Source organism: Rattus norvegicus, chromosome 7 (assembly GCF_036323735.1).
Source record: "Rattus norvegicus strain BN/NHsdMcwi chromosome 7, GRCr8, whole genome shotgun sequence".
NCBI classification, from domain to species: domain Eukaryota; kingdom Metazoa; phylum Chordata; class Mammalia; order Rodentia; family Muridae; genus Rattus; species Rattus norvegicus.
The window spans coordinates 58,284,357-58,307,430 of NC_086025.1; the positions used below are offsets into that span (position 1 = coordinate 58,284,357).

The 23,074-nt window shown below is 45.3% G+C and overlaps 2 protein-coding genes across 5 annotated transcripts in view; both read right to left on the reverse strand.

The window, feature by feature from the left end:
• The window catches only part of Msrb3 (methionine sulfoxide reductase B3), a 122,633-nt gene that overhangs the window by 95,530 nt on the left and 4,029 nt on the right, over positions 1–23,074 (reverse strand). For 2 of the 4 annotated variants that reach the window (XM_063264243.1, NM_001398959.1), the window contains exon 2: positions 3,141–3,266. In XM_063264243.1, the coding sequence (XP_063120313.1) occupies positions 3,141–3,266 (126 nt within the window). Of the gene's footprint in view, positions 1–3,140; positions 3,267–18,016; positions 18,157–20,189; positions 20,320–23,074 lie in introns of those variants that run through there. The other 2 variants (XM_063264244.1, XM_063264245.1) reach the window with 2 other exon arrangements.
• Lemd3 (LEM domain containing 3) overlaps positions 16,200–23,074 on the reverse strand; it is an 88,930-nt gene continuing 82,055 nt past the window's right edge. The window contains exons 14-16 of the transcript XR_005486725.2: positions 20,190–20,367; positions 18,017–18,195; positions 16,200–17,096 (exon numbers count right to left, since the gene is read on the reverse strand). The gene's annotated coding sequence lies outside the window, so the exon portion shown is untranslated. The remainder of the gene's footprint in view (positions 17,097–18,016; positions 18,196–20,189; positions 20,368–23,074) is intronic.

Sequence of the window (23,074 nt, forward strand, 5' to 3'; positions counted from 1 at the left end):
TCAGCACGCCTGCCTCTCAAAGAGGAATAGATCACAAGTTCATCACGCTTCAAACACCAGTGACCCTTGAAAGTTAGGGAAATTCTAATCAATTCATTTGCCAGCTAAAATGTGTCTATAAGTCCCCGGGAAGAAAGATATAGGATTTCTCTGGGTTTTTTGTCAATATGGGGTGGTAAGAAGGGAAGAAACATATATTTACAGAACTTCACATCTGGCGCTGGACAACATTCACAGAGAACGAACACATCAAACACAGGTTGGGGGACTGGCAAGATGGCTCAGTAGGTAAAGGCACGTGCAGTCAAGCAACCTGAGTTTAGTCCCCCAGAACAACACCCAGAGGTTGTCACCTGACTGCCAGAGATGTACAAAGGTAGCATACACACACACGCACACACACACACACACACACACACACACACACACAAAACATCAGTGTTCAAAAGAAACAATAGATTGATAGGTTATATATCTCAAGCCACATGCATTTGTGGTTCTTATTAAATTAAAGGTGGTTATAAACGGAAATTTATTTATACATACTTAAGTGTTTTAAAAGTCTATTTTCATGGAAAAATATAAACCCAAAAGGATATAAACGTAGGAGTTTTTGTAATGAACCTAGTGAAAATATGTATGGTGCTTACTCTGGGTCGGGCAGCGTGCTAAGCTTTTTTACATGCTAATCTATTTAATTCTCACAGCAATCATTTTGGGCAGGACCTATCATTGTCTTTCTTGTGAAAATATGGAAACTAAGACGTCCAGACAGTAAGAGTCAAAGCCAGATTCCAATTTCCACCAGTCTGGATCCAGAATTGCTTACCGAGCTCTGGTGCTGGAATGGTTTGCTCCTTACCCGGTTTTGTGGAATTTATCTCTGAATTTATTTTGTTATCAAAAGTGAAAGCTATTTGTATTTCAACTCAACAGTTTCATTGTGGAATACTTTACTAGCCCTGTTATATTTTAAGGAACACACTGCTCTTTGAAAGTTACTTCTGTAAACTCTTAAGCCTCCACTATGGATAGCAAACCCGCCCTACAAAACTATGTGCAGGGCTTTTCCCCATGGAGGCATTTACAAGGGGAAAATAGACACAGGCCTTAACTGAACGCTTGTGACCCCGTCACTTGTGTCTATAGCGATGGGAAACTGCCCTCTGGTAGGAAGACTGCAGCGAACGAGTTTTTCCTTGTGAGCAGACACAATGCAATGGGTGAGCCTAGCCAGGTCTACTGCCGGCCTCTCCCTGTCTTCCACCCTTATCTTGTCCCATCTGCTCTCATCACCATCTTCAAGACTCGACTCCCGAGGACACCACACAACCTCAAATCTATCTACTCTACTACACCGGGGCAGCACAGGACGCGCAGGGCCGGAAGAACAGTGCCAAAAGTGGTTGGGGGCGGGGCCCCGTGCATTACGCTGCATTTACTCGTGAGTTGTCGTAGATCAACAACATAAAATCTACTTTTTACAAGTGCCCTATCTGACACCTGAAATCAAGTTGCCATCTCAGGCCCTATCAAAGCTATGCAGGAAAACCAGCGCCCGCCCTCAAGTAGGAAAACCAGCGCCGGCCCTCCCCACGCTGCGACCGCTGGGTGTATAGAACGCCCATGACAACTTCAGCCCTCTTGAGCGCACCATTCCCAGCACCCCCTGATGTGCCCAGATTTCCTTACTTCCTCGCTTCTTCCACTTGCCCTTGTCTTCCCCCCGCGACCCCCACAGACCACGTGTTTCCTGCCACACATCCCTCATTTCTATCTTCATGTCTTGCTCGCGCTACTTCATGTTCTGAAATTATCCCCGCTTCAGGCCACGCAGTTAGCCGCTGCTCAAGCTCTGTGACCACCCATCTCCCTTGTGGGAACCTCCTAAGCTCCGGAGTCCCAGATCACTGTGCTCTGGTTCCCTACTCGGCCCAAGGCAGTCATGTCCAGTCTAGCCATAGCGTAATAGGGTCAGCGAGCCTCATACGGTTTTATTTCTCTCTACTTGTTGAAAAAAAAAAAATCAACTGAGCTGGAGAGCTGGCTCAGAGGTTAAGAGCACCGTCTGCTCTTCCAGAAGTCCTGGGTTTAATTCCCAGCAACCACATGGTGGCTCACAACCATCTGTAATGGGATCTGGCGCCCTCTTCTGGTGTGGCTGAAAACGACAGTGTACTCGCACATAAAATAAATAAATTAAAAAAAAAAAATACAAAAAACTAAAGAGGACCAGCAAAAAGAAAGAAAAACCAGTCAACTGAGTCTTGTTTATCATTGTATCCTTACTACTCACGATGTATATTCATGTATTTGATTCTTAGTGTTTAATTTTAAATTCTCTACCCAATATATGGATAAAGATGTATACAGTAAGGCGACTATATTAACTTAGATGGTATGGACACACAGTGAAAGTTTGAATTTTCCTCTTCCCTTTAAGTGCTTAAAAATCACATTTTAAAAAAAGCATAGTGTTTCTAACTTATCTTATTTTGCAAAAATTATTTATTTTATGTTTGAGAGTACACTGTAGCTGTCTTCAGACACACCAGAAGAGGGCATCAGATCCCATTACAGATGGTTGTGAACCACCATGTGGTTGCTGGGAATTGAACTCAGGACCTCTGGAAGAGCAGTCAGTGCTCTTAACCACTGGGCCATCTCTCCAGCCCCAGTGGTTCTAATTTCAGAACCAGTTTGAAACATGCTATATTCTTTCTGTTTATTTGGTTCTTGTTAATTGGAAACCTTTCTTCTTAGCTGCAGTCTAAGTAACACACTTGCCTTAAAGTTCTCACTTCCCCTAAAGGACAGCCACATGTGCCGTGAGAAGCTTGGCATTCCCTTAACAAGCTGAATGTTCTGCCCCGTGTGCGCTGACTTGCAGATGTGTACAGGATGTGCTGGAGAACAAGAAGACACCAGGAAATATCAGTGACAAGTGCATGCTGGGCAGGGAAACTGGGCGGTGTCTCTAATTCAGAGTAGAGTGAGGGTTTGTAACCAATTTCCATCTTTAAATTAGGGTCCAACTAAAAGAGCTGAAGTTTAGTAAAACATGCTGGTGTACCATTTCCCGCAGCAGAAATACCCACTCAGCCCGGCACCCTACAAAGGACAGTATAACAGTCAGCAACCTGAGGGGAGCCCACAGGCTCTCAGGGCCACGGGCTGACTCTTCGTCACCAAGTGCAGCAGGTTGAAGGCGGACATCGCTGTGGTATCCTCAGCAACACACCCGGAGGCAAAGGCAGCAGCGACAGCTGAGTAGGAGACAGAAAACAAAAAACAACGGATTAAAACCTCGAGACCTTTAAGCGCGCTCATCGAACAACTGATGGTTTGTGTTTATCTAGGGTGAGCACATTCACAGTCGATAATAAGCCACGGTGCGCCGGTTTCAGACGCACAGCTGACTCGCAGTCATCAAGAGTTCCTGCACTATGCCAAGGAGCCTGGTTGTATCCCCAATACGTATATGAGTGAAATTGAGGCTCACAGATCCAAGAGCACAGAGCAAACACAGGGTGGAATGCTTGCTTGACAGCAGAGCCAGAATGTGTCCTTACGGAGAGACTTGTCCTTTAAGACAAGGAAAAAACAAAAAACCTTAAGGACAGCTATGAGTCTTCACAAACTGTCAATTTTGAATAAGACGCAGGGAACGTGCCCTTTTGTTCGATTTTATGATTTATACCTTCTACATAAAATTCTGTGAGTAGAACTCATGACCCAACATTGAAAGGGGTAATATATATATATATATATATATATATATATGTGTGTGTGTGTGTGTGTGTGTGTGTGTGTGTCTTACTGAAGTCTTTGGAAATGAGTCATGTAGAAGAATCCCCAACTTATATGATATCAGGACTTCAGACAAAAATCCCAGCTTGTGGGATGTGCATTAGCAACACAGGGCCCTGGTTGGTGCGTAAACATCTCACCCAGGCCCTGACTGGTGTGGACTAACTTCAGATGAATGTGGAGAAGACTCAGTGATTATCAATCTCTCATGTTTTCTTCAAAATCACCACGTTAAGGAACTTCAACCGCCAAATGTCCAAAGACGGGATGAAACTAACGTCCCGCTCATTTCCTCACCGCCACCTCCTCCATTCCCCACCCCAAAATAAAAGTCTTTTCCTGGACTCTCCTGACCCCCTTGAAGAGAAAATCTGTAATAAACAGTAATATATTTGACCAAATCACTCTGGAGTATATCTGACCGAAATCTGCTTGTATTAACGTGCCTGAACTCTGACTCCCCCAAACTAAACTCACTACAGAACTAAAACATTTCTGTGTTCCTAACTGAAGGTAAGGGGGTGGGGGTGGGGGTGGGGTGCTTAAGAATCACAATGCACAGCCTGAGAGAACCGTTAGACATAAATAAAGATGTCATTTTCACGAGTGACTGCGGAGCAGGCAAAGACTGCATGCCTTTGTAGCAGACTACTGGCTAATAAAAGATCAAAGGTCTATACCTCACAACGCCATAAATAAAAATGTAGGTTTTTTTTTTCTTTTTTCCATGAGACCCTTCCCCGTGAGGGATAAAGTATGTGCGGTAAATGTAATTACTTAGCAAAGCTGCGGCCTCTCTGTGCTCCCGCAGCTGACCATAAAACGTCTTCCTATTCTGTTTCATCAACCGCTGTACCAGGCTCCCTAGGCGCCTACGGATCACTGTGGCCATCTGGCTTGTGTCAAAGCCAGCACACAGGAAGAAAGGCGGTGACGTCACCCCGCAGGTCAGGCAAAGAACAAAGATGCCGTCTACAATTAAAAGCCAAGGACTGCAAATACCAGAGGCTCAAAGTGACTGTGATTTAATAGTCCATCCTCGCTGCCTTTTTCCTACCCACATAGCCAGAGCGCCATCTAGTGGCAAATTGGTTTTGCCCGGTTTGGGGGCGCTTAAGCTGCTTTGTTTCCATTTTGGTGTTTAAAGTCGACCCTAGAAGTGCCACACTAGGGTCCACACGGTAAAGCAACGGACGTTATTACTGCCACAGCCACCTTGTCTTTTCAGATGCCGAAGAACGACAGAGCACAACCTGTCGTGGTGTGAGCCACCCGCAAATCTCGCCTTTTATAGGCTGGGAACTGATAAGACCTCAATTATGTTAACGCTCACAAGTATGTTAGAAAAGGCAGGCAAGTTTACAGAATGCTTGCACAGTGAGAATGTATGTCTGAGCCACAGACCGAGGGGCAGGTCTAAAGATTGCTGCCGCCCGTGTCTGCATGCCCTGCAGCTCCATCAGACAGGGAATGTGCCTTTAGTGTGTGCCATCCAGGGACAAGACCATGGTCACAATATTTGGGGGGGGGCTAAGGTTTTGAGGGAAGAGAGAAAGAGCATGTGTATTTTTCTCACACTTGCAATAAAGAGCAGACACAGATGACAGACATAAAACACACAGCCCATTTCCAGGAAGATGGCCATCACTGGGGATGTGGGCAAGCTTTGTTGCTGAACTGGCTGGCTGGACCCCAGCTAGTATCTGTAACTCCTTGTATGTATGACCTTGGACAAGTCACTTACCTTTGCTTCCCCAACTCTAAAGTGACCATTAAATAAAGCAATCAGTTAAAAGGACCCCTAACAACTCCTAGTATGTGGCATGTGTTCAGAAAAAGTTAGCTGTCAAATATTTGCCATGTTTAACATTACATGAATTGGAAAGTTACGTTTACGAAAAAATAAAATTTCCAACCGCACATTCTGATCCTGGCTTCCCCTCGCCCACCTCTTCCCAGCTCCTCCCCACCTCCCCACCCATCCAACTCCATGCCTTCTTCTTGTGTTTCTCACCATATCTTATCCCACCCCATGGTCCTGCTGGACCCAACGCCCATCACCGCCCCCCCCATCCCGGAACAAGCCAACTGTTCCTACTAATTCCAGGTCTCTCTTTCGAGTCCGTGCTCTCCAATACCTTTTCCCACCACCGCCGGGAATCACAGCATAGCTTTTCCAGCGCTCACCCTACAGAGCACCCGATGATGAGCTATCCTACAGCAATTTCCAGGATACTGGTGAGTTTTCATCTTTACCTCTTCTAAATTAACACTGCCAGGAAGGGAGGGGATTTTTTTTTCATTTTTGTACCCCACTACCCAACACATGACAACCAAGCACTCATTCACTTACTGAGTAGAAGACTCAATGCCAACGATTAACCTACGAATCCAGCTGTTCAGGGCATCTCATTTCCAATGTTGTCTCTGCCAGTTGCCTTGCTAACGATGCTTACAGGAATTAAAATCCATTATAGTGCACTTGCCAGCCAGGGATAGAACAGGTTGGGAGGCTGAAGAGCATCCCCACTTAAAATTCAAAGATAACTCAACTGCCCTATGATTTTCAAAATTTTCTGCTTTCCTACTAATACCCCTACTACCTCAGAATTCTAACGTCCAGATCATGACTGAACTCAGTGTGCTGGTGGTTTTGGTTTGGATCCTCCCTGACTCCCTCTTTTCCTCTGTGTCTGAAGTTGAACAAAGTACTAGCCAGAGAGAGAGCATTACCAGGGAATGCAGAGAATTCGCCAAGCTGATAATTAGTTCCAGATAGAGCTGACTGTGCCCATGGACTTGAAATGTCAGCCCCGAAGGTCGGATCCCTCGCCAACAAACGCAAAGAACTGTGCACATGAGCGGTTTTCACGAGCTGGTAAAAACGCTCTCCCCGCCAAATGACAAAAGCCAATGACAAATTAGAATGTTGTCAAGGACAATTTTTAAAAACATAACACTCAAATATCACCACAATCTTCTTCCTCTCCAGAAAGAAAAGGTGTGCAGACAGTGAGAACCAGGAAAGGAATCTTAAAACAAAGACCATTGTTGACAGAAAATGCTCCACTGATGGGTGTAGTCTCGAACCACCACTTTCCCCATTTCCTTTAGCAGAAAAGTTACCATGGGTCTGGAACCTCTAACTATAAAGTTCTATTGGAAACATTGTTCTCATTGGCACTGGGCCTGACACACACTTTATGTTCAACTGTTATTGGCTGAATGGACGGGCATCTCCTTTAGCTGCTGACTCATGAAGTCAGCAGCGGGATAGGTCGAGGTGGTGCCACCACTGCCAAGCAGAGTCTACTGGGATGCACAGAAGCCTGGGTTTTAAGAACGCCCCAGCCCTCCAAACCATTTCCAAATTAAAATTAGGGAGGTTGAGACCCGATGCTTTAAAATGCACCACAGTGCAAAACACACCTATGCATTGTTCTAACAGGGCCGTTGGTGTCATGGTTTATACCTTCTATTTCACATATGTATTTCAGCTACATGTTCTTCCTTTCTCTTCACATGGGTTTTAGAGATCTGAGCTCAGATAGCCTGCTATTTTTCTTCATATATAAAAAGCATCAGCAAGACAGAAAAAAAAAACCCACATAAAGCAGTTTAATTCTTATGTAAATGAAAATACTTCAGAGGGTGGACGGCTGGAGACTGAACTTACCTAGGACCCTGGCCCTCATAGGCAATCGTTCAGTCACCACGCTTCATCCCAGACATTTCTGTCGCTTTTTATGTGAAACAGGGTCTCGCTGGCCTTTAACACAGTCTGTAGCCGTGGCAGGACTCGACCTCGTGCCCCTCAGCCTCCCCGGGGAGCAGTTCAGTTCCGGTTTTTCAGTTATTTCTTTTCTGCTGTTCTGATTTTTCTTTTCGAGTCCTGAGATCACACTAAGACCCTCACTGACCTCTACATTTCAGTGAGGAGTTTTACTCTGAGGTTTGCAAGCCCCCTCTGCAACCACAGAGCTTGTGATGTCAGCCATTAGAGGAGCACACGGCGCCTCTGAATACTACAGACCCCAGGGAACAGAGGCACAGCGCCTCCTGGCGGCATTTCCTATGGCTGATGATCACTTTCTTTCTCCCTTTGCAGAACCAGGGTCTTTATCTCTTACACCATTTCCTTTTATTCCCAAGGTAATTACACTACAAGCCTGGTCCTTCCGTTCCCTCTGGGTTTCCGACCTGCATACTCTCTCCATTACAGACCCACTTTTCTCCAGAACTTAGTCTCCAGACTTAATCTCCACCTTCCAGATGCTTGCAACGTATAAAGCTCTAGAGCTGACCTTCCTCAAAGCCTCCAACACCTCGTTTTCTAAAGACTTCTAGATAACAGTGGTATCAGTTTGTGTATGCACTGTGTGCTTTTCCTTCGCAGGGACCTCCCTACAGTTTTATAACCTCATAAGCTAATCTACTTCGTGTTATTTAAATATTTGCACGTGTGCATTTCGTGTCACTATGAATAGGAGCCGGATTCAAGTGCCTGAACTCGGTGAGTCTGAATATGTGATCCTGAGGTAACTTACTCCTACTGCTTGCTATTCTGCAGCTATTTCTGGCTCTCCACTTCCCACGCTAGGAGTGCAGTGCCTCCTGCTGCCCCCTGGTGGTAGAGAGACCACATGACATGTTCCAATCAACACATTAGCTGCAGAGATGGTAAAAGTGGCTCTCTGGAGCCTCTTAGCTGTTGGCGTGAACCCACCGTACAGCACTTGCTTTTCTTCTGTAACAATCCCACCTCTACAGCTAATCCAGAGCAGCTCTGTTAACCGTGACTCCGGAGTAAGGAAACAAGGAATAGACTTTCCATCGGGCCCACAGAGAGTATGAAGTACAAACAAGAACGAAGCCTTCAGCATGTGCAGCCCTTGGTACCGGCGATCGTTTGTTCAGATCAGAACGCCTTTTGACGTGCCCGGAAAGCAAGCGATGGAGCCAGAATAAAGTTTATTTTAATCACCTCTACTATATTAAAATTTCCTTTGGGCTGGAGAGAGCCCCGCAGTTAAGAGGGAACATTGCTCTTCTAGGAGACACAAATTAGTTCCCAGCAGTGGCGTCACAACTTCTTGTAACAGCAGCTTCTCCTCCATGGTGATCACATACCCCTGGCCTCCATGAGCACCTGCATTCATGCGTATTTACTCACAGACACATAATTTAAAATAATAAATATATGTTTAATCCTCAAGGACAGGAATTCTGGTGCTAAAGATTACTGTACCCATTTCAGAAAATGCATTCTAGAAACATGAGAAGTCTGACACCAAGGTCATGGAGACATCAACAGAAAGCCTACAGCGCTCACCCATTAGTCACCTCATTAGTAACTGTCCCAAAGCTCCTCTTATGGTCAGAAGAGAGAACTCTCCTATTAGAAAAAGACACCGAAGACCACACGATTGCTGCTTAACCCGACCACACAGAATTAACTGTCCCAGTCCTCCAGAAAGCGAAGTGTTCAGTCACTCCATGGCTTAGTCGAGTAACTTGTAGTGAGAGCTGAATTAATGAATGGATGAATGAACGAATGAATGAAATCCTTTATCCCGATGTGACTGCTGCTCCCTGGACACTAACCACATCCGTGGCAGCTTCTTACTGACTCAACGAGTGGGAAGCCTAAACACAGTACACACAGACGAGATGCTCCCACTGTAGTCAATCAACAATACAAGGAAAAAAATCTATTTGCCATGATGCTCCCAAAAGACTTCACTTACTCCAGCCCTAAGGTTAAGCAATCCTAGAAACAGCTTGATTTTCTCAACCTAAAGGTAAGCAGCAACAACAATGGCGATAACAACACACACAGCGCCATGCACAGACACGAACTCATACACATACCACACACACACATACACATTCACACACCACATACACACATACACATTCACACACCACACACACACATACACATTCACACACCATACACATACATCATACTCATATGTAAACACACACATACCACACAGCCCACACAGACACACAAACACAGACATGTCATGATACACACACATGTCATGACAATATAAGCTTTTAAAAAAAACAACCCGTGGACAGATACTTGGCTGTTTCGGAATGTACTGCAAACACCGGCAGCTTCGTACACGGGAACGAAGAGGATCTAGCAAAGGAAGGCAGAAGGGAAATCAGAAGAAAGTCTGAAGGCACCAGGCTCTTCGTCTTGTGAAGCAGAGAAGAGGCATCAACTGAACCATAAAATGGCTCCCTAAAATTCCATCTTCCCCAAATAACAGACTCCCCTGGAATGCGGGCTCAGCATACAGTCACAGGTCTTGGCCTCCCAGCAACGGGATCGGAGCACGCAAGTGAACTGTGGGAAAGGGAGCGTAAGTCTGTGGACCTTGTGATCTGTCAGAGGAACTTTAAAGCCGAGGTCATGTGGTTTCAGCTTCTTCCTCCCTCCTGGGGCATGGTTAACAGTTCGTAAACCCCAAAACAGACATTGCTGGATGAAGAAGACCACGCCATGAAGCCAAGCAAAGATGGTTGCCATCTTTGACCTGGTGCATGAAAGAAAAGTAAGTTTCTATATTATCTGAGTCCCTTTGCTGCATCTCTGTCTGCCACAGCGAGCCTCCGGGCTATCACAGGCTAAGCAGTAAATACAGCGGTGCTGTAAAGTGAACAACGGACCGATCACAGCACCACTAGAGGAGTGAACGGTGCAAAATACTGAAGCAGTGCGAGAGGAGCCCTTAGCTTTCACGTCTGGATGTCATCCGAGTTTGACAAGCCAATTGGGGTTGCTATGACTGTATCAAAAGTATAGAAGTAAGTTTAAAAAAAAAAAAAAACAGTGATTTGAAGTTGTTTCAGGGGAGTGAGACAGAGAGAGGTAAAGTTGAAAGGTATTAGTGCTTGTGCACTAAGAACCATTTGCAGATTTTCTTTATAAAAATAAAATTAACATGAAAAACATGTTGTGTTCCAAATGAGTCTTTCATTTTAAAAAAAAAAAAAAAGACCACCTCTGAACGTCGCCAGAATCTATATTCTAGGCCTGGGAGTCTATGTTAAAGTATCTATGTCTCTCCATGATTGGTATCACTTTTGAGGCAAGGTCTCACTATGTAGCCCATGCTAGCCTCAAATTTGTGAGGATTACTGAGGCAGGAGGATTATGTTGAGTGCAAGGCCAGCCCAGGCTACATAAGTACCTGGCCAGCCTGGTGTACAGGGTAAGATCCTGTCTCAAAACAAAACTCAGCTCATGTTTTCCTCCTTCCCTCCCTTCCTCCCTCCCTCCCTCCCCCCCTCCCTCCCTCCCTCCCTCTCTCCCTTTCTTCCTTCCTTCTTTACAATTTATTCTTATTTCTATATTTCTGATTTTGTTCCAAAATATTCCCAACTACCCATCACCAAAATTGCAAACATGATTTCCTGGTTTTACTTTTAGTCACTGGCTACCCAGGCGACACTAACTGACCGCAACTCTATTTCCATTCCGTTCCCTAAATGTATCCTCCTCTTCTCACCTAAGATGGGGAACAAACTGCTGCTCCAAGTCGTTCACTTCTGATCTGGTCCCCTTCACATCTGCCCTGCTGCCCCCTGCACACAGCCTGTACACTGGTTTTGCTCACACACACAGGACTTAACATGCTCCAGGACTCATCACCATCTCCAGAGAAAGCTTCGACCAATCTGCCCCACCTTCACGGCCTGTCAGAGTCACTTCAATCTGCCCCACCTTCACGGCCTGTCAGAGTCATTTCTTTTGCTCTTGCAGTTCTTCAGCCCTCAGCATTCTCTGGTCCACACCACCCTCCACAGACCCTTGTGTCTTTTGTTATTTCGTGCCTCCCTCCATACCTAGCTCTTAGAAGACAGCCGATGTACGCCACTTGAATGAATAAATAAATATTACGTTCTGATTATGACCCACTGTTCAGTTCCTTCCTAAAATCTCCCATTTAGTGGAAATTTCTACAGATCCTCAGCTTCCTTATCTGTAAAATATGGGTTATAATAACAGTTATTTCATTAAAGTTCACATTAAATAAAATTTTTTATACTATATAGCACAACACAGTGAATTTTAATATTCCCTATCCAGAAGGAAAACAAAAGGAGGAAGAAGAAAGAAGTATAGAGATGAGGGGGAGGAGTATGGAGATGAGGGGGAGGGGTATGGAGATGAGGGGGAGGGGTATGGAGATGAGGGGGAGGGGTATGGAGATGAGGGGGAGGGGTATGGAGATGAGGGGGAGGGGTATGGAGATGAGGGGGAGGGGTATGGAGATGGGGAGGGTATGGAGATGAGGGGGAGGAGTATGGAGATGAGGGGGAGGAGTATGGAGATGAGGGGGAGGAGTATGGAGATGAGGGGGAGGGGTATGAAGATGGGGGAGGGGTATGGAGATGAGGGGGAGGGGTATGGAGATGAGGGGGGGTATGGAGATGAGGGGGGTATGGAGATGAGGAGGAGGAGTATGGAGATGGGGGAGCAGTAGGGAGATGAGGGGGGAGAGAAAGGGGAGAGAGCTACATGATTACAGACTTTAACTTAGTTTGGAAAACATAAAGATTGGACCATTAAACACATAACTTCACAAGAATTTTTTTTCCACTTCAGGAATTAATTTCACGTTCATGAAAAATATATATATTTTTTACTTTGATGAAAATTAAAATTTCAAATTTTGCAACCAATTGCTTCAGACAACTCAGAGTGACCCAGCTTTGTGCATGCAAAAAAAAAAAAAAAAAAAATCAAAGGGTTGAGGCCACTCTTATGAACTCCAGCAGAAGTTATAAATTACAGTTGCAATGTTACTGCCACGAAAGATAAAGTATTCAAGGTCTTAAAACTAATTCTGCACATGACCCTGAGAATCAGTCCTAGCACTTGAGAACTTGGATTCCCAGCACTTACAACCTTGTGACTGATATAGCAATCTCCCATGAAAATGCCAGTAAATTCCACTGTCCTAGGTGCCTCTTTTGCACAAAACGCTAGTGACTTTTTATATATTCCACCATATATTACCACTTGCAGTCACCTTACCCAATAAGAATGTTCCAACCTCTTATGATGCCTTTTGACAATCTTTTTAATCAAATGCTTTTTAAGGGATATGATAGTTTTTAATTGAGTTACCTCAGGCTTAGGAAATAAATATATCTTTTCTTGTTTAAAAAAATGTACCAGCTCAAGGATAGACTCCAGGTTATGAATGATCTATAAATCAAAATATCATTAATGAATTTAAGGTTGATAGAATTTAAAATATATGGTGGTGTGGTGGTTTCAATAAGAATGACCCCCGCCCCCAGGCTCATAGCTTTGAATGCTTGGTCCCCAGGGAGTGGGGTATGGCCTTGTTAGAGTAGGTGTGGCCTGATTGGAGGAAGTGTGACATTGGAGGAGGCTTTGGGATGTCAAATACTCAAATCAGGCCCAGTGTCTCTCCCTGTGCTGCTGTCTGTGAATCCAGATACCTCTCCAGCACCATGTCCGCCTGCGTGTCTCCAAGCTGACAATGGACTGACCCTCTAAGTGTGTGAGCCAACCAAATGAAATGTTGCCCTTAATAAGAGTTGCCTTGACAATGGCGTCTCTTCCCAACAATAGGACACTGAGACCTGTGGTAATCAGTAGATACGATAAATGTCACATGATTAGATGAAAATAACCCTTAAAGGGAGATTGTGGCATGAAGGCAACGATGCAAAAATAATCTCTTTCAACTACAGGCTCCACCTTAACTAATACAAACAAGACAGAAAAAAAAAAGTTCCTAAATTCCCCCCATAATGAAGAGTAAAGGCGGAGGCACTTTTAATGTGCTGGTTAGACTGGGTACCATTTTCTACAACCACAGAAACTAAAATAGCCCCAATAAAAGATGGAGGCAAGTATAACAGCCTCAAGAAATGAGCACTGGGAGAAGGAAAACCGCAAAAACCTGAAGTAACAGAAGAAAGGCTCATCCGCTATGTCCATGGCATAAAATAAAAATGGTTTGTATGAGCTTATTAAAAAGAGTGACTCACACAGCATTGCAAAATAAAGAAATGGCGAGGAAGGGTTTGAAAGGGGATGAGAGAAAAAAAGGTGCTTCCTTTCATCCGGTAAACACAGGCACCAATAAAAGGGAAGCAATACTTTTCGAAAGAGCTCACTCCCAGTCAGATTCATCACTCCCATGAAAGTGGAGGACAGAATATAAAAACAGGAAACCTGCATCCGCCCTGAAAATATAACACAAATAAGGTTCTTCTACGAAGCTTCTGCTGGATGAAGTGCAGAGGGAAAGTACAGAAGAAAAGGTCAAAGCCCCACTCACACCCCAGCGACCCCTGAGCCCAGCACATTCCCACTGGGTTCTCGGGAGGCAGAAGAAAAACCCAGAGTGCAGCTAAGCCACCAGGTACAGAAAGTGTCAACTGGACATGCCACTGTCTAAATCCAGTGGGTAATTCTGGCAGGGCCTGACACAGGCTGTCACCTCACAAAGGACTGAGGAAGAGCCTGTATGCTGACTATTGAAAGAGACAGGCAAATCTGGGAGATGCTGAGTCCCCCAACCAGCCCCGTATTCAAAATTCTGGATAGTGCTCCAATCAAAATCAAGACACTCCAACAGCACACCCACCCCTCCTTTCCAGAGCCCACTTCAGATGCTGCCCCCCTCCTCTCTCTCTACAGTCCGTGTCTTTGAAAGCTCTCTGTTCTCCTCTTTTGTAGGCTTGAAAGATAACACGCACCAAACTCAGAAGTGCTCTCATTCTCAGGCTGGGCAGACGGGCCATTGCCTCTGCTCCTCAGTCTACGTGACAGATGCTGAAACTAAAACCGAACACCATAGCAACTGGCAGCTGACATGTCAGGAAAGCGAGAGCTAAGGTTACTAAGCTTGTTAACAACCACACAGAGGCAGAAGGGGAAAACACAGACCCACACATATAAAAGGTAAAATAAATACTATCTGGTGGCCAGGGGTGTGGGTGAAAGGAAGCATGCTCATCAAACGCACGTAAACGCCCTGGGTTGCATCCTCACCCTGCAAAAAAGAAAAGAAGAATGGGGGGAGGAGGAGGAAGAGGAGGAGAAATAGGGAGGAGGAGGAGAAAGAGGAAAAAGAAAGAACAGGAGAAAGAAGAAGAGGAGAAAGAGGAGAAGGAGGAGGAAGGAGAGGAAGAGGAGGAGGAAGAGAAAAGGGAAGGGGAAGGAGGAGAAGAAGGGGAAGAAGTAGAAGGAGGAGGAGGAAGAGGAAAAGGAGGAGGAGGAAGAGGAGGAGGAGGAGGAGGAGGAAGAGGAAGAGGAGGAGGAGGAGGAGAAAAAGAAAAAGAAAAAGATAAAGAAGAAGAAAGTGTTCCAAACAGTGATCTGGAGCTAAGAGTAAATGTCACCCACCTCACCCTCCCACCCCCACCCCCACCCCCACCCCCACCCCCACCCCCACCCCCACCCCCACCCCCACCCCCACCCCCACCCCCACCCCCACCGCTGGTGATGAAGGAAGAGTATGTGGCTGAGGCGGATATCTGTCAGGATGAAGTCGACAAGAGAGAATCATGGAAGCCAGTGCAGGGATTTGTAAAGAAGAGGCACTGAAGAGAGCGTTACTATCAGACAGGCAGATTTAAATTCTAACGAGACAAGAGTGAAAATGGCAGGACTCACTCAGGACCGAAGGGAGACACTGATCTCTAGAGCTACAGCCTAGGCTCAGGTCTGCTGTCTGTTAGGGTGAGAGAGGTGAGTCCCAGCGCACAGCTGTGGCTGAAGCAGCAGTGAAAACGGCAGCAGCGGTTACTAATCTGGGAGGTGAGGAGGCCAAAGTTGAGGTAGAAAAAGAAGTTCTGGTTTATGGCCTGTCAGGGTGCCCTAGGCAAGGTTATGCAGTCAGTGATGACACGAAAGGAATCGAGGGCAGGAGAACTGGGCTGATGGGGAGATAAGACCTAAATACAATCAGAACTGAGGCCATGAGGTAAGATGATTGAAGGAGACGCATCTACCAGGTGAAAAAGGCGGGTGAACTGTAGCTCAGCTCAAGGTGGGTTATCCTGAAGAGGGTCTAGAAGAGAGTTGTGAGTCAAGGGGAGAGATCAAAGGTGTTGTCCCAGAATGGCAGAGATGACCCTGCCTGTAAAACCACTGATGTTGCTACAGTAACACTTACTGTGGAGCCGCTGTGAGAGGAACAGGCAGGGACAGTGCAGGAGCAGAGGCTGAGAGACAATGGGATTGCTGTGGGCTTTTGAGACCTCATAGTCTGTCCCCAGGGACACATCTTCTCCAACAATGACACACGTCTTAATCCTTCCCAAATCATTCTACCCACTGGGGGCCAAGCATTCAAATACATGAGACTATAGTAACACTCATACTCAAAAGGTCTTTCACTTCATGATTAAAACAGTCCATGAGCAATAGATGCAATAGCGCCTCCATTTTTCAAGTGAAAGAACTGAGATATCGTTTTAATTAATTAAGCCAGAAACCAAGACAAAGGCTGGTTCTAGGATGGAGTGACTACACCAAACAACCTAGTTGGGAAGAGAAGGATCCAACAGAATCCACTGGAATTGGCGGGAACACCATTAGTTCCACCAGAGCAGCTCACTCCAAGGAAATAGTACCAGCAAGATTTCACTTCTGAGACCTCCTCCCCCAATTCTAACCGGCATCAGTCCCTCTATGAACCAGGGACATGGCCCTAAATGCTGTACCTACTGCTGTTCTCGGTGTCCACAATCTATTCCCCAGACAGCAGCCAGAACGCCCACTTAGAAATGAAGTTCGGGCCTCCTCACTGCCTACCTAACATCCCCTCAGTATGGCCATGTTCAGCACATCTCGACTCTCATAATCCTCTAAGCACTCGGTAGGTAAGTGGCCAGGGAGATCCTCAGAAGTGTTAGCCCCCAAGCCTGACAACTTGAGTTCTATCTCCAGACCCATAATGGTGGAAGGAAAGAACCAACTACCAAAAGCTGTCTTCTGATCACCACATACCTACCACGTGTGTGCACATCTGCAGTAGTTAGATGATGGGCAGACGATTGCCCTCCTTTGATCCTCACTCTAACTGCTCTCTCCTGCTCCTATCACAGGACGGCCTTGCTTTTTCTGCAACAGGTCGTGGCAGTTTCAAACCAAGAGGGAAAACCTGAGAAAGAGGCCTGTGTGTCCAGTTCACACTATATCCCAACATGAGACACACTAATTAGTGCCTCACGAGTAAGAAGAGTCCATTCGTATTTCAGAGGCCTGAAAAAGAGAGCTGGAGAGGAGGTGAGGAATTTGTAAGCTAGTTTGAAGAATAAATGGAGAACAACGGAACAAGAAGAGTTGGGCGGAGTGGGGTCAGGGGTGAGAGGGCACGGCAGAGGAGGGAATACTGGGAAGGACATCTAAGTCTAAAGGCCTTTGAAAGGCCATATGGAAACCTACGACTGTGGGAAGCTTCCTAAAATAGATGCATATGTATACATATATATATGTATTATCTATGTGTATGTATATACATACACACATGTATATATAATATGCACACACACACACATCCTATAATGGGAGTACAATGTCACTCCCAGACACCACAGCCTGTCCAATAAAAAACCCAGTGGCAGGCGGGAGTTTGTTGGTCAATGGGATCCCATAGGCCCCAGCATCCAAATAGTCATTTCCAGTGCTGCTGGTATTCTTATTGGTAAGACCCTGTTACTAAAGACTTCATATATTCGAGTCACAGGACATGGAAAAATCAAACTGGCACTCACTGGGAAGCCTCCTCTCTACAGGTGCCGGAAGATGCTATGCGGGTGAAGCTACTAAGGGGATAGAGCACTCGGCTGTGTCCCTCAGCTCTGAGTCCACAAGAGTGAGTTCCTAGAAAGACCTGCCAACCAATGCCAGAGTGTGCAAATGCTATGACAGCCACCAACCACCCTCTGGTTGGATTTAAGGCCCACTCTACAAAGGGGAACTCAGTCTAGCATCTTTATTAACACCAAGAGCCTGTGACTGGGTGGACTGTAGGCCCTGAGGGAGAACCAACTATTATTATGCCAAATGAACACAGAATTAAACAGCCTCCTAAGGTCTGTCTCTGTATCTGGAGATTACCTCTCCTCTCACTCAACCCTCACCTGCGGCTTCTTTCTGTTATAGGTGACGATTAACACAGAGAGCACAACTCACCCAAAAGAAACATCCAGTTAGCAGGCCCTCCTCCCATGGCTCCAGGGTCATCACCAAAGAGGAAACAGGGCCGCAGGAGTCAGAAGTCAGGGAGGATTGCAGCAAAGCAGTGCGGCCCAGCCGAGGCAGGAGAGAGCTGCACACCTCCGTTCACAGCCGTTATTACCACATACCCAAAACTGCACAAGAAAAGCCAGACAAAAATCCTAGTGTGGACAGGAGAAGGAGGCACAAAGTCCCACCCCAGCTAGGAGCCATTGAAAAGTGATGGCTCCTGGGAGAGATCCAGTCCCTGAGAGCCTGGCCAGGCTCCAGCAGAAGGACCTATGCCCATGCACACACAGGCAACACCTAGCAAACTTAGCCGGTTTGAACACAGGGCACATAAAACTGGGAGGAGGACAAAGGAGGGGCTGTTTATATAAGGATTTCAAACAACAAAATTGAAAAAAAAAAGTGGAATAGCCCTTCCCCCAACCAAAAACTAAGTTAAATCTCAGGAGATGCTGGGATAGATGGGCTTTCCATTTTGTGGGAGAAATCTAAGCATGTTTAAATGAGAGGTATTAGGAAGATTTTCCCAGAGCTTGGAAAAACTGGAGGTTATTTTTAAAAATCCTATGAGAAGGTCTTAATTTCTTATTTCTAATTTTAATCTTAAAAAAATAAACTTTGTAAAATAGTGAGTATTTTTAGGGCCTTTGATCCTTATGCTAACACACTTCTGTAATTAGGGGTTAGCAGAAAACCAGTTGTTTCCAGCCCCATCCAGAATTTTATTTTTTTCCCTTTTGGTCATTTCATGCTAACAAAGTTCTTATTAACAGTTATACATGCCCCACAGATAAAGTATCACTTGGCAGACAAAAGTTATCTGAAAAATCCTAGTATGTTAACTGCTTCATGTAAGACCATAAAATTTCCCTCTGGGAAAAAACAAAAACAAAAACAAAAAACAAAAAACAATATTTGGAGCTAGCAAGGTGGCATATCGGGTAGAGGGGCTTGCCACCAAGTCTCACAAGCAGAGTTTGATCCCTCAAATACACTGAAGGGGAAAACCGACTCTCTCAAGTTGCCTTCTAGCCTTCACAAATGCACCACAATATGTGTGTGTGTGTGTGTGTGTGTGTGTGTGTGTGTGTGTGTGACAGGAACTTCACACAGATGGCTTTAGCACTCCATCTTGAAACTGGGTAGGGGCACTCAGACTTTTAAAATAAGGTCTGTATATTTTATATAGGTGACTGACTCTTTCTATATGGGTGATGACATATACGTAGGCAAAATGCCCATACAGATATAATTAAAATAAAAAAAAATTTAAAACCTAACAGTTTTTGAAAAAGAAATCAGAAGCAAAGTTGACAGTGAACTTTCAATTTTCAACCCTCCCTTTCATTATCGTAAAACTAGAATTCCAAGAGTACTTGTGGTCACTCACCCCCAGTACCTTGTCCAATCTGGACTAGGTCCCAGGAGATGTAGCCACACTTTCCTTATTAATGCACTACTAATCTAAAATAAGGAAAGCCTCTACCTAACACACGTTACAATTCTCTCCAACTCCGACCAAGCCCAGAGTCTGTAGCCACCAAACACAATAGGAACAAAAGAAGAAACATGCAAATATAAGATGGATTTATTCTTATTAATGATTTAAACTTGACACAGGTTCTGCAGTACTTTTCTTGGTCGTTAAGTAAAGAAACTGTAAGAGCTTGTTCTATCGTGTATAGCAATGGCAGACAGTTATGACCAAAACAATGAGTGCTATAAACGGGTTATACAAATGTCACCTTAAAAATCACATTATAGGCCTAGGAATGATCCCTGAAAATGGAGTTTTTGGAGTATACCATTTATGTCTCCTCATCCTGGAGACTATTTAATAGCACAGTCTCAGCTAGTCTATCTCCAAGCCAGGAAAAAAAAAAACCTTTAAAAATTAAAAGTAAATAAATAAAAACAGGAGGCAACTGCTGTGACAGGATTTTGAGGCAGTTCCTCAAACTTTTGAAAGTTTGTAAAAACTTTCAGTTATGGCTTAGGTTTAAAAAAAAAAACAAAAACAAAAACAAAAAAAAACAAAACAAAACAAAAAAAAAAAAAACAAAGATAAAGAGAGAGAGTGACCCAGGGGACTTGGAACCAGGAACATCCCGGAGAATACCTGCAAAGCCGAAAAGCAAGTGCAGTCTGCAAATTTTGTAGGTCATTATTTCCACACGCGTACTCAGCGAGCTTTTATCTTCGAAGTTGACTTCCAGACGTTCACGACAGCTTCCTGCTGTACAGCATCTCCTCACTCAGCAGCTGCTACAATGCGTAGCTATGGAGGCGCTGGCATTCTATTTTATTTTGAGAGGAAGAAATAATTCTTCATACTCTGCTCTGTACATAAACCTGTCTATCTACATGTGAGGACCGGGGCACTGTCCTTAGAAAGTCCAAATCGGGGTATACTGTTATCTGTAAGCTGGTCCCCGAGAACACAGTTTCTAGGCCCCAGTTCTCTCGGGTTTGCCTTCAACCAGCTCCAGGTGTCATCAATCTCCACAAGCCACGGAAATAAAGCCTCTCGAGAAAGGCTTTCCTTCAGCCATCAATGCATTGGATACTCTGAGCTGACGTCAGAGAGCCACGCCTCTCCATGGTACAGTGGCCAGGGTGGCTAGCCCGAGGGTGCTGGAGCTACGCAAGTGACAACTGCTAGCACGAGACATTCAGGGTGCGGGGTGTGTGTGTGTGTGTGTGTGTGTGTGTGTGTGTGTGTGTGTGTGTGTGTGTGTTAGTACAAAATGGTGTGCTTCGATAGTCGGTTTCATTTATTTTAGACTAAGAAAATGTCAAAAATTATTAAAGATAACCTGACCATTGCGACAGAAAGTGCCCCTAAGACAGGCAGAGAATTCTAAGTACTACTCCCTTACGGTCCTCACAGCCTGCCCATTCTTGGAGATGAAAGGAGGGCCCAGGAGGGCTGTGCGACAGTATGTGTCCAGAACTTTAAAGTTTCGCTATGTTGAGGATGGTGGGGAAGGAGCAGCCCCACCGTGCAGGGTAAGGGCGTCCTAGACACGGTGCCTGCCGTATTTCCTATGTATTTGATGTCAATCCTTCCGCACAGCAACTCGCAGACAGAATGCCAGGTGCCGAGTGGATCGCTTTTGAAGCCCTATCAGGTTCTGTCTTCTTTAGGATGCTTTTCTTGCGTCCCTCCTCTGACTGGAGGCAACCCCGTTCTAGTCTTACCTATCTCTCCAGCCCTCCTCACTCATAGAGGTTTTGTTTCCAGTCTTGCTGGCTCTCCCTCCACACCCTGCCACACACGGTTCCGCTACCCACTTCCACGGCCACCCACGAGCCAGCCACTCGCATCCACGGGAATGTTCTATGGGCGCCTAAAGCAGGAGATCTGCAGCTGATACTTTGTCTCATTTACAAAGCTGTTCTGAGCAAACATTCTTTCAGTCACCCAGGATTAACATTTCGGCAACACCCTTTACCCATCCCTTTCTTCCCTAGTACCTTAATGATCTCAGCCCCATTCTCCCTCCCCCAAGGCTTCCCTCACCCCACTGCCGCTCCCTAGTTTAAGTCTTCATTTCTTGAAAAACCTGGGTTGCTTGTTAATACTTTCTTTGCCAACTCCACTCACCCTGTGAGCTGTTAGACATACCACCTGCAATTCTACTCTGATTGCGACATTCCAGGGATCAAGAAACTCCCAATTTCATAGCTAATGAGGCCAGTCCTAATCTCCCGGCCTTGAGCATTAAGAGTCTTGCATGTCCTGAGCCCAACCCAATTCTCTACCTCTTCATTTTCACAGTTCTCTGGTTTATATCCGTTCTGTCTGTGCCTTCTGCATTTGCTGTGTCTGACATAATATCATGTGGCCAAGCAAGGCCATTCCCTCCCTGCCCTCCCGTGCCTCTTCAGTTGACAGGAAAACTTCCTGTCTTTTACATATTCAATCTTCACACAGGAAATTGGAATGTTCATGGAAAAGCTTATAAAAATCTATGAGACAAACAGTGCCCCTGTGCTCCAAGGTCAAAGAGGAAGGTGGTGGTGGGCCTGAGGATTTCAGAATGTGGAAAGTCAGAAAGTAACATAGCTGTGCCCCTGTTGGGGGGCTAAGAGCCTTCTCAGAACTAGAAGTGAACCGCTAGTCTGCTGCACAGTGAATACATACAGTGTTGAGTGGCACGAGCTTTTGGAGAAGCTAAAGGAAGTTATACACACGATTAGATATGGAAGGTTTCACAGGGTCTCACAAGAGGATGTATCAACCACTATTAATAAAAAATTAAAAAAAAAAAAGGCTGGAATCATGAGCCAAGCCTCATGAACTCACGCTCCCTAGATTCTTTCTATTTTGAACGACTCTATCATTTCCACACTCTTCATGAACTTACATAGAGAGCTACTTGGACTCAACTCCTCGTTAGTGGGTTCCTGAACATTCAGGAGACTGAAAACACGCAGGGGACAGCCTACAGAATGGATTGACGGTTATCACCCAGGACTTTCACAACTCCGTCCCATGCTGAGCTCATAATTCCATGCTGAGTGCGACATGCACGCAGTTGACTTCCCGTAGGTCCCCCCCCACCCCGCCCAGCATTCTTGCAGAAGGAGCTGCATGCTGTCTAGTGTCTGCAGGCGATGTCACCACTTCAACATGCCATGCAATCAAGAAGAAATCATGCAGTATAAAGACTAAATATCCCCAAAATCTAACACATGAAAAGGCCGACTCAAGCACTCCACAGAGCTATACACTACATGATACTAGAAGTCAGAAACTTTGGGGGAAATCTAGACCAACCACATGCCCCACACTGTGTGTTATCAGGTTCCTCCTCTGAGATATGCTCAAGCAACTTTGTACTGTGGTCAAGGGACACAGAAGTACACTGAGAGCTACTGAGCTGCAAAGTCTAACTGCAAACCACAAAGGACACAAGAATAGAAACAAAAACAGCCAGAGACAAGGGAAGCATATGAAGGCAAAGACTAGAGGCATAGAATGTTCCAGGCTTTCATTGT